Source organism: Helianthus annuus, chromosome 10 (genome assembly GCF_002127325.2).
Source record: "Helianthus annuus cultivar XRQ/B chromosome 10, HanXRQr2.0-SUNRISE, whole genome shotgun sequence".
Lineage (NCBI taxonomy): Eukaryota > Viridiplantae > Streptophyta > Magnoliopsida > Asterales > Asteraceae > Helianthus > Helianthus annuus.
The window spans coordinates 91,513,291-91,524,640 of NC_035442.2; the positions used below are offsets into that span (position 1 = coordinate 91,513,291).

At 39.2% G+C, this 11,350-nt stretch overlaps 1 protein-coding gene across 1 annotated transcript; it reads right to left on the reverse strand.

The window, feature by feature from the left end:
• Window positions 1-324: 324 nt before the first annotated feature.
• LOC110882338 lies at window positions 325-10,400 on the reverse strand. The gene is made up of 3 exons (XM_022130384.1): window positions 10,150-10,400; window positions 9,472-10,009; window positions 325-2,619 (listed from the first exon to the last, which is right to left on the reverse strand). Exons 1-3 carry the CDS (start codon window positions 10,398-10,400, stop codon window positions 325-327), a joined length of 3,084 nt encoding a protein of 1,027 aa, XP_021986076.1.
• Window positions 10,401-11,350: the final 950 nt, after the last annotated feature.

Below are 11,350 nucleotides of genomic sequence, written 5' to 3' on the forward strand. Positions count from 1 at the left end.
CAAGCTCTTCTGCATCGATTTGGTCGTAGTCTTCTTTTGTGAGCATCGGACTGCCAATTTTACCTGCAATCAAACTTTCATACGATTCTAATATAGCGACAAGACATGCCATGTGTTGCTTTTTTTTTTGGGTAAAGGGTTACCCCGGTGAATTTTATAAAAGAATCAAAGAACAGGGTGCGACAAAGAGTTTGACACACACTACTAGGCTTGACAGGCCAAGCCTAGGCGAAACAAAAAACTATAAAACCAAAGCAACAGCCAAACCAAACAACCCGAAACACAAAGCAAAAACTACATCACACTAGCTAACTAAATACGCAATTAGCCCGGATCGTCTTCCTTTATGTCCCACGTTTCCAAAAGCTTCCTGCTGTTCACGTCTCGGCCGATCTTGAATCCCATAATACGAATCCGTATCGTGTCAAGAATAAGTTGAGCCACCATCTCTTCCTTTCTGCGTACGTTAGTAAACAGACGGTTGTTCCTTTCTTGCCATATGAAATATGTAGACGCCGCAAGAACAAGCTTACTTACAATGTGATCCAGAGTCTTTGAACTCGCATTCTGATCTATCCATCCCATAACAGAGCTCCAATAGTCGGTAACATACCTCAAATCAGTTCTCTTCTTGACAATATTCCATACTTTAGCCGAAAAAAGGCATTGAAAGAACAAGTGATCCCTCGAGTCCCGTCCATAGTTACAAAGAGGACAGCACATAAGTCTTAAATTTGTCTCACTCCCTGCTTCCCAAACCGCCAATCTATCCTGCGTCTTAAGCTTATTTTTTAGAACTAACCAAAGGTGGAAAGCGTGTCTTGGAATGCATTGGCCATACCACACCATGTTCACCCAACCCACCTTGTTATCCCTTAACCGAAGGTTGTTCCAAGCTTCCCAGGAATTAAAATGCACAATTTTACCTTCCACAGTTTTCCAACCCAGTCTGTCACTCGAATCAGGAACAAGATGAGGAACCGTGATATTTATGAGAACTGGAAACAAATCGTACCATGCCTGTGGCCACCTCCAATTGCCATCCGCATCTACAAGTTCATCAACCGTAGTATGCAAAGTAAATCCCGCTTGAGCTATTCTCCTAGGCGTAATAAAGTTACGGATCGGACTACATGAGCACCAATTATCACTCCACGCATTAGTATGCGAACCACTACCAATCTCCCTCCAAACATAAGGTCTGACCAGCGGACGGATAGATAGAATCTTTCGCCAACTCCAGGTTAAGCTACCACGACTTTGAATATCCCAAAAGTTTCGGCCCTTTAACTTGTGCGAATGGATCCATTGGACCCAAAGGGACTCTCGGTTGCTAATAATGCTCCAGATATGTGACATCATAAGGCCTTTGTTCACATCTGAGATATTTCTGATCCCTAGACCCCCCTCATCCTTAGGCAAACAAACATCCTTCCACGCAACTTTTGACCTAATATTACCAAGAGTCCCTGCATTCCAAAGAAACCTGCGCATTCTCTTTTCAAGGTCCTTAACTATTCGCATAGGCAAAATAAAGACCGAAGCCCAATATGTATACATAGCTGTAAGAACAGAGTTGAGAAGCTGCAATCGACCTGCAAATGACAGCGATTTAGACATCCAGTTATCAACCCTCCTCTCCATACGTTCCACAAGCACCCGACAGTCTCTAAAAGACAACTTAGTAGAAATCAAAGGAACCCCGAGATAGCGAACCGGAAGGTTACCCTCACGAAATGGTAACAGGCTCATAATCTCAGCTTTAACTTGACTTGGAACATTACAAAAGAAGATCGTACTCTTTGGCAAGCTAGGGACTAAGCCCGAGACACTAGTGAATTTCTCCAACACATTCCGAATAAGCTGAACCGATCCAGTATCCCCATTAACAAAAACAAATAAGTCATCAGCAAAGGACACATTAATAATCTTTTGTTTAGAGCAGTGGCTATGGAACTTAAATGCCGGATTTAACGCCATCTTTTGTAGCATGAGCGATAACACCTCCATAATCAACGTGAATAGGTACGGGGACATTGGATCTCCTTGACGAAGACCCCGCTTCCCCGGAAAATATCCATGCAGCTCACCATTTATGCTAACCGAATAGGAAACAGAAGTGACACATGCCATAATCCAAGAGACCATTTTCCGGTGAAACCCGAACCGGTTAAGAATAGCTTCCAGGAAGGACCAACTTACAGTGTCATAAGCTTTCTGGATATCAATCTTCAATGCACACCTCGGAGGACCGCGATTCACATGATAATTATGCATAAGCTCCTGCGTAATAAGAATATTATCCGATATCTTCCTACCCGGAACAAACGCCGACTGGTTTATGTTCACTAAAATCCCCAAGCTGCCCTTCAAACGATCAGTGATTATTTTGCTAATACATTTATAAATCACATTGCAGCATGATATTGGCCTGTAGTCAAGCACCGTATTTGGAGTATCTATTTTTGGCACCAAGGCTAAGATCGTATGATTAATTTGCTTCAGAATTTGGCCATTGTTAAAAAAATCACGCACCGCTTTTATAACATCTCCACCCACTTGCTTTGCCACTTCAGGAGAAAGACTTTGACCATTCTGGATGTTCAGTGTCACATTGCACTGCAAATTTGTAGAATTTTGCTTTTGAGGACTAGGTGTGTTGATGTTAGGATCAAAGCTTGAGAATGATGAAGTAGATCCACCACTCTTCGATTTTCTGAATAAACTGAGCCAAATTCATGTTCTCGGACTTTCTCAGAAGTTTCACAACCATCAAATACGTTCCCCACTTATGCTGTGGTAACGCCTCTGCTAATTTATCAACCCACTCATCATCATCTTTCTTTATATCCAACCTACCCATTTCTAATACCAGATGACAATATCTATCAATGGTTTGTTTTGTAGTTTCATGATCAAAAGCGGTAAACATGTCAAATGATTTCTTCAATAATGCCTTCTTGTTCTTGATCATATTAGCACTCCCTCTGAATTTCTGAATCAACGCTTCCCAGATGGATCTAGCAGTTCCATTATGTTGAAGTAAGACAAAGATGTCTTCTTTAACTGCTTGCTGAAGGATGCTGATCATCATCTTCTCACTTGTGTATTTCAATTTGTCAGCAGCTTCTGTAAAATCATTGAAACCTTTTTCCAAGCCACGTTCATTCTTTGGCTTCTCGTAATCTTTCAGTAAAGAACACCATGCTTCAAATCTGTAAGCTTGAACCCAGTTCTCGAATCGGTTCTTCCAACCCTGAAAATCTTCAATATACATGAGTTTCGGCGGTTTTTGATGAGTGCCCGTCTCATTCTCATTATACAACGCTTCAGCAGGAGTTACAGGGGCAACGGGTGTCGCGAACGCATTGTAGAACTCTTCAGCCATGTCTCAAAACGCAGATGATGCTTCGGGAAATTCCTGAATACACACAAACAAAAAACAACAATCAGTTTTAGAGACTTATCAGATAATGGAAACAAACTGGTACTCGAACTGATGATTATTCTTTGCGGACTGAAAGTTGACACACTGAGCGGACAGAAGATTGACACACTGTGCAGACTGCTTTGACCTTTTCAATGACCTAGCAAAACCACACGACCTGGAACGAAATCAAACTCAAACAACCTGAACTGGAATCAAATCTCAAGTGAATCAGAAACCACCCTTACAATACTTTACAATTTCTAAAACCAGTTTCAAAATTCCAAAAACTTGTTATGTTTTTAACTTGGGCCGAAACTATGACTTGGTGAGAATATATGAGCCTTTTAAACTATTTGAACTTTTAAATCCACAAATCACAAAAATCACCTTTAATCTGATATAAAATTTAGCCGATGAATGAAACTTCACAGTGACCTACACATAGGCCGATGACAACTGAATGATGGGATTGGGTCAATTTTTTATAATGGGGCGGTGACAACCAAGTGATGGGATTGGGCCAATTTTTTGTAATGGGCGGTAGTTGAATACACAACAAACAAACAAAAAACTGACAATATGGGCGGCTATATATGTTTTAAAAAAAAAACTGATTGGGCCGCGTGGGCTTCTAACTGATGATAGGGCCAAACTATTTATTGGGCGGCAAAATAAAACTACACTAACTCATTAGAGAACTTCACAAAAAAAATCCCATTGTGCCGCAAGTAATCGGTGCTGACACCTTCAAAATCTCAATAATTTGCTTGAATGTGATAGGACCCTTTTAAAAATTGTTGTTTTTTTTATTTTTTTATATACTTCACATGCACTACTACACAACACCCGACAACATCCAAGGCTTCTAATGGGCCGCTTATATGGTGAAATGTGATAGGGCCGATTTTTATGAGTTTGACTAAATCAATTAATTACTTGCAAGTTACATGGGCCAAAGAGCTGTGATTGGTCCAAACTTTATCTATGGACGGTGCAAGTGAACTCTATATCAACCGACAAATGAATAAACTTGTGATAGGGCCGTAAGTCTGTTACTTCACATTCCTTGATTGGACCTTCATATGCAAACACCTCATTGGACCTCCAAGACAATCCTTTCTATTGTACCTTTTCATGAAGACATTTCATTGGACCTTTTTATGGTCCAATCACAACAAGGCTAAATCAAAACAATATCAAATGTGTACACGTCCGTTTCTTTGTTTCCGCCTCTGAAACGGATTTGAGCTCTTCCGAACGACTCGTTTAGGTCAAAATCGATCCTACAATTGGTATCAGAGCGCTGAAAATCGTTACAAATGAATTGACAACTAACCTATATATATACTACTTCTGGTCCGCTTATAGTGACATCTACCACAAAAGCGAACCACCTGCATTACCTTAAAAGCGAACCATCAAGATCCGTAAAAGCGAACTGACATGATTCCATATAAGCGAACCTCTTCATTTTGACTTTCAAGCAAACCTAATCATTGTATTGAACCTTCAAATGAACCTCATTGGACCTTCAAATCAATGCTTCTCATTGGACCTTTCACAATGTAGTTTGTCTTATAATGTTATAATTCTTGACATCTTTCAAACGGTGACAAACATTAAAGTTCCATTCAAGTGGCTAGCTTCTTATTGGACCAAAACATAGATACTTGTAATTGGACCAAAAATTGGTTTGTCTTTTATGTGATGATGCATATGATGATGTCATCATGTTTGATCCAAAACCGCTACGAACCCGAGACTCGGTATTAAGACGAAGATGACAGATGACTGCACCAACAGATTTGCACAAAGTAACATACTTAGGTACTAAGAGTTTAAAATCACATTATAGGGTATTAACTTTTCATTTTGTAACGTTTGGAGGTATTAACGTTATTTGTAGGTTTAAAATCACATTGTATTAGTACCTAAGTATGTTATTTTGTGCAAACACAGGGACTAACTATGTTAATACCCTAGAAGTTAATACTTCCAAACGTTACAAAATGAAAAGTTAATACCCTAAAATGTGATTTTAAACTATTAGTACCTAAGTATATTATTTTGTGCAAACCACAGGGACTAACTATGTAATTAACTCTTAAAAAAATAAAAAATATAAAAGTGGTGGGGTAGGATCATCTAGGACCATCCTCCCATTTCCACTAGTTTTGTGGGATGGACCATCCTTGGGAGTACTATGATTTGGCGCCTAGGTGGCGGATCATCCTCCAAGGGAGGATCTTGGAGGATGGGCACCATACCATGTAGCCGTAGACTTTCCTAGACTTCCCCATGGTCTTACTCTTAAGACTGAAAGGTATGGAGGAGGGTAGTCCTCCATGGATGGGCCACCACGTAGATCGCCACGTAAGCGGGTGTAAGGATAGACCTAAAGGGGATGGACCTAGGGGGTAGGGGAACCCCTTTATATATGTATGTATGTATGTATAGGTGTGTGAGGGGGTCAGGCCTGGCTTGGGCGGTTGTGGGCGGACAAAGAGGACGGAAGAGGACCAGCGATGGAGCAAGGGGGTGGCAAGGACGGGGCGACGGCAGGGGACGGCCCTGGGGACGAGCCCTATACCGTCCGGTCTGACTCTATAAAGTTTTTTTATTTAAAATAATTAATTTAATACAAAGAAAACTAATTTACCGTTTCATTTAAATAAAACAAATATAAATTACCATTCCGTTTAACTAAAAATATAAAATAAATTAGCTATATATTAAAAACAAAACCTAATGAATAGTAACACCACATAGGGATAAGTAAATGGTATTAGTACCGATACTGGTATCAAATTTATTCCATTAAAAACATCATGCAACTATGCATATATCATTTTTAAAGTTGGTTATTTTGTGCAACATTTGAATAATTGAATTGGTGGAGTCGACTCTACTTTGGAAATGATTGCGCGATACAACAATAAGCCATGTATGCACTAGTGGCGGATCTATAAAAAAAAATTCAGATGTATCCTAATTTTTTTTACCATGCATTCATACAATAATCAATAAAACACGCTAATAAATAAAGTTAAACAAATACACGGACCGTCCTAAAGAATTCAGACGGCCTCGAGGGCCCTGTGCAAGTAGAAAACATAGGCCCCTAAATACATATTTATTTATAAAAAAACAGTAATAAGACGATTTTTATGAGCCTTGAATATGAAAAAACTAAATAATCCATTTTTACCGCTTTTTTGTTGGGTTTTAAATTTAACTAGTGGTGTGTTACTCACAGCCTGCATCGGGAGTGTTAAAATTTGTAACGATATTAGCTGAATCAAACATAAATGATATATAATCATATACTTTAGGGTAAATTACTTTTGAGTCCCTGTGTTTTATGTGTTTTAACTAGTTGAGTCCAAAAGCAAAAAGTTTAACGACCTAAGTCCTTATAAGCAATTTCTTTAACTATTTGATTTCATTTTTTGGATGTCTGTTAAGTCAGCTGTTAAGTCCCCCCACGTGCAGTCCACGTGAGGGGTATTTTCATCTATTTAACCTCCTGTGTCTCTCTTTATAAAGATTCCCTTTCATCTTCTTCCACAAAAACTAAAAACCCTAAATCTTCAACATGATATCTCCCTTTCATCTTCTTCCACAAAATTAAAACCCTAAATCTTCATCATGATCAATCAGGTTGTATGCGCGTGTGGGTCTGCAACTATCATTCGAACCTCGTGGACTACAACAAATCCAGGGAGGCGATTCCATTGTTGTGCAAGAGAGGTAGTTGATTTGATATAAAGATCTACATGTAAAGAACCCTAATTGTTGTAGGGAACTAACTGTAGGTTCGTAAGCTGGGCTGAACCTCCACTATGTGCACGAGCAACGAAAATAATACCTGGATTACTAAGATCCATCAACACTCATGAAGAAATGGCAAGAAAAAAGGACCTCGAAGTGAAAAGGTTGAAGATTGTGTTAGGGGTTACTTGGATTTTGTGTGTAATGTATATGTTATTGGCATGAAAGTTGTACCCTTCTTATCCTATTGAGCTTTTTTTGTCAAAATTATTGTAAATGGTCAGTCGGGATGTCTTTTGTACCAAATACGATGCTAATGAAAACAAGTTATGTTTCGGCTATCAACAAGTTACGTTTTGGCTATCGGACAACTTACGTTTTGTCTTGTGTTTATGCACTATACAATGTACCAAGTATGACGCTAATGAAAACAAGTTACTTTGTGTTTGTCTATCGAACAACTAATGTTTTAGCTATCGGGTTGTTTCCTTTACTAAACCAATTACCACAACCTAAAAAATGTAAACAAAAGACATGACCAAACTAAAAGACATTACTGGGAATAAGACACTACCTAGAAAAAACAGACATGACCTAAACAAGACATGACCTAAACAATAAGACACATTACCAAACCAAAAGACATTACCTGGAAACAAAACTGATGACCTAAACAAAAGACACATTACCAAACCAAAAGACACTTCAAACATTACATAAAAAAGCATCCAAAAGTACAATATCTTAGTTAAGTTACCAAAGTTGCATAACATTACATACTACATAACAAAAGCATCATATGTCTAACAAGATAAAAGTCTAAAGTTCAGCACTTTGTGAAGCAGTTTGACTAGCCTTGGCTCCTCTTCCACCCCCCCCACCTCTACCAGCCTTGGCCCCTCTTCCACCCCTGCCACCTCTTCCAGCCTTGGCCCCTGTTCCACCCCTCCTACCTCTTCCAGCCTTGGTTGTTTGAGTCTCACCTTGAGCTACAGTTTGACCCTGAGCTTGAGCTGCTGTTTGACCCTGAGCTTGAGCTACTGTTTGACCCTGACCTTGAGTTGCACCCTAACCCTTGCAGCTACCCTTATTATGGCCAACATTCCCACATTTCTTGCAAGTTTTAGGCACTCCTTACCTTGTCATTTTCCCCTTCTTGTCTATCAAAAGCTCAGAAATCTCCACCTTTGACTTCTTTCTTTTCTTCTTGGGCCTTCCCACTGGAGTATGATGAATTGGAGGGGTTAGGGTTGTTGGGCATTCTGAAGGTGCCTAGTACTCTCTCCCACTGATAGGTTCAATTGTGTGCATGTAAACACCTTTCTAGGTTTGAAGCCAATAAACCTTATCAACCCATGACTCTAAAACACCCACATTCATACCATTCCTTGCCATATCCCATATGGCAGCTACACCATGTTTACATGGCATACCTGTTAACTGCCACTTTCTGCATGTGCAGGTTCTCTCATTAACATCTACCTTTCATTGATTAGCATATCCACCACTAACCTGGAATCTACCTCTACCAGCCATCAACACTGAATATTGACTTGCATCAGCCTTGATTTCATCAAACACTCTTGTAGCATATGGAGTCAAAGGTCCGTTACTTTTAGCTATGACTTTGTGAACCACAACAATTTTTTTCACCAGATATTCTCTGATATACTCAAGACAGGTGATTATTGGTTAGTCCCTCCCCTTTACAAGCTGGTTGTTGAATGACTCAATCTTGTTACTCAATAAGACATCAGTCTTGGCCCTACCTGTCAAACAGAATATTGAATATTTAAAACATAACAAAAAAATTGTTAGTGTGTAATGAAACAAACCAAACCTGTGAAATGTGATCTTGCCTAGGATTTTGGTGGAATTTGGCTTAACCAGTCAAACAAGTCACTGTCAAGCAGTCTTATGGCATTCATTTTTCTGTAAAACTCTGGCTTTGTAGTAGCACATGCAACATCCCATAACATTTCCTTGAATAAATTGCCATTCCATCTTGGTTTCATATTCTCGTGGATGTGTCATAAACAGAACCTATGCTCTGCCAATGTGAATATCTTTGCCAGTGCTGGTATTAAACCCTATTATGCACATATGACAATGTTAATTCAAACCAAGACTGCATAATAAACCAATACTACATAATAAACAAGACCGCATAAAGAACCAAGACTGCATAATAATCAAGACTACATGATAAACCAAGACTGCATAATAACCTAGACTGCATAATAAAGAAGACTGCATAATAAACAACTAACCTTTTGTCTATCAGATATGAACGTGAAGTAGGACTGTTGATCAAGACCTAAGTCATCTCCAAGATTCCCTAAGAACCACTCCCAACTACTTTTAGTTTCAGCCTCAACTATTGAGTATGCAACAGGATATATCCTGTTATTTGAATCAATTCCAACAGCTAACAGTACTTGCCCAGGGAATGGGCCCTTCATGAAACACCCATCTAATCCTAAAATATTCCTCCCATTTACCTTGAACCCTTCTTTGAGAGCACCCAAACATATGTAAATTCGCCTAAACTGTCTTGTTGGACTAGCAGGGTTGCACTCCCTTTCCACTTCTATCTTAACTGTTGTGCCTGGATTGGATCTAAGGAGCTCTTCACAATATTCCCTTAAAATATAATATTGAGCTTTGAAATCACATGTAAAGCCATTACCTTTGCCCTGAACGTCTTTTGCAAACTTAACTGAATCTGGTTTTTCTTCTCCAAATGGTCTTGAAGTGCCAACAGTGGAATTCCCAGGTTGGAACCTAATATGCTCTCCACTTCTCTTGCTACAGCAGATACAGTGTATAACCTAACCTTTCTTGTGGTCAAACAAGTATGATTATCAAGGAAAGTTTTTACACATCATGGCTGCTCATTTCGAGATCTGGAAACATGAAGAACCCATTCACATGTGGGCTTTGGAAACCTAACCTTTTTTGGTTGTTGGGAAGTAGGGTTGGAAGTATTTAATACATCAACATCCCCTGTTGAAGATTCCCCTTCTTTTTGGATGGGCCCACTCATATTTTCAAAATCCCCAAACTGCCCTTGTGGTTGCATGCCTTGTAAATCAGGATTCACACCATGACAAACCATCCTAAATCTTCTATTACCATTCCTTCTTATTACCAACTGCCTTCTTGAGTCCAATGCATGTTTTTTAACCAACTGCTTCATGTCTTCTTTATTATTAAACAACTGCCCAACATAGAATGGCCCTCTTCCACCCCTGAGCCCCCTTTCTCCCCTTTCTCCTCTTTCTTATCTTCTTCAGGCCATTCTTTAAGGGAGGGTCATTTTCATCAGCACTTTCAAAGTCTTCATGGTCAATCTCAGTAGGTTCCTCTTCATTTTCTTCTTCATCATTCTGATTTTCTTTATCATCTTGATTTTCTAGGTCATTACCTTCTGTTTCAACAACTGCTCTAAATGTATCCATGTCCACTTCAAGTTCTTGAATCACATTGTGTTTATCAATATTGTAATCTAACTCATCACCATCATCATTATTGTTTTTACCAACCTTTTTACCTTCATGCTCTCTTTGGTCATCATCCTCATCCGTATTAGGTGCCTCATGTTCCATCCTGTAATCCGGATCATCAGAATCCTCTTCATCATCAGTAAACTTCAAAGATGATGAATCAGTATCATCACTTGCATTTTCAGTATCCTGCACATATACTTGTTCACTATATTTTCCATTTTGATTATCTTGCTCATGTTGTTCACTATCTTTTGCACCTAAGTCATTATTTACACCATTCGCACCTAAGTCATCATTTACACCATTCACACCTAAGTCATTTCCATCTTCTATGTCATTTACACCATTCAGTCCTAACTTAATACCACCTTCTAAGTCATTCCCCTCATTCACACCTAATTCATTTACATCATTCACACCTGATGGGCCACTATCATCCAACCGCTCAATTGCAAGTCTTCTAACACAAGCTCTAGGTTTAGCTCTAGCACGAACAGGAACATTCCCAACTGATGGGGCATCTTCAACAATTTCTTCAATTACCACATTTGATGTTGCTTTAGGTGGTGACTTAAAATATGTGTCAAGTTTTGTCGTCCAATGTTCAACATACACCTCAATCTCTCTAATCCTACCAACA

Excerpts from the sequence above, each read along its gene's own strand:
- LOC110882338 (XM_022130384.1), bottom strand. The coding sequence starts at position 10,400 with ATGAAGCAGTTGGTTAAAAAACATGCATTGGACTCAAGAAGGCAGTTG. Across the intron at positions 10,010-10,149 it reads CAACAACCAAAAAAGGTTAG|CAAGAGAAGTGGAGAGCATA; the intron begins GTTTCCAAAGCC and ends TATCTGCTGTAG. Across the intron at positions 2,620-9,471 it reads TCATATCTGATAGACAAAAG|TGCAATGTGACACTGAACAT; the intron begins GTTAGTTGTTTA and ends ACAAATTTGCAG.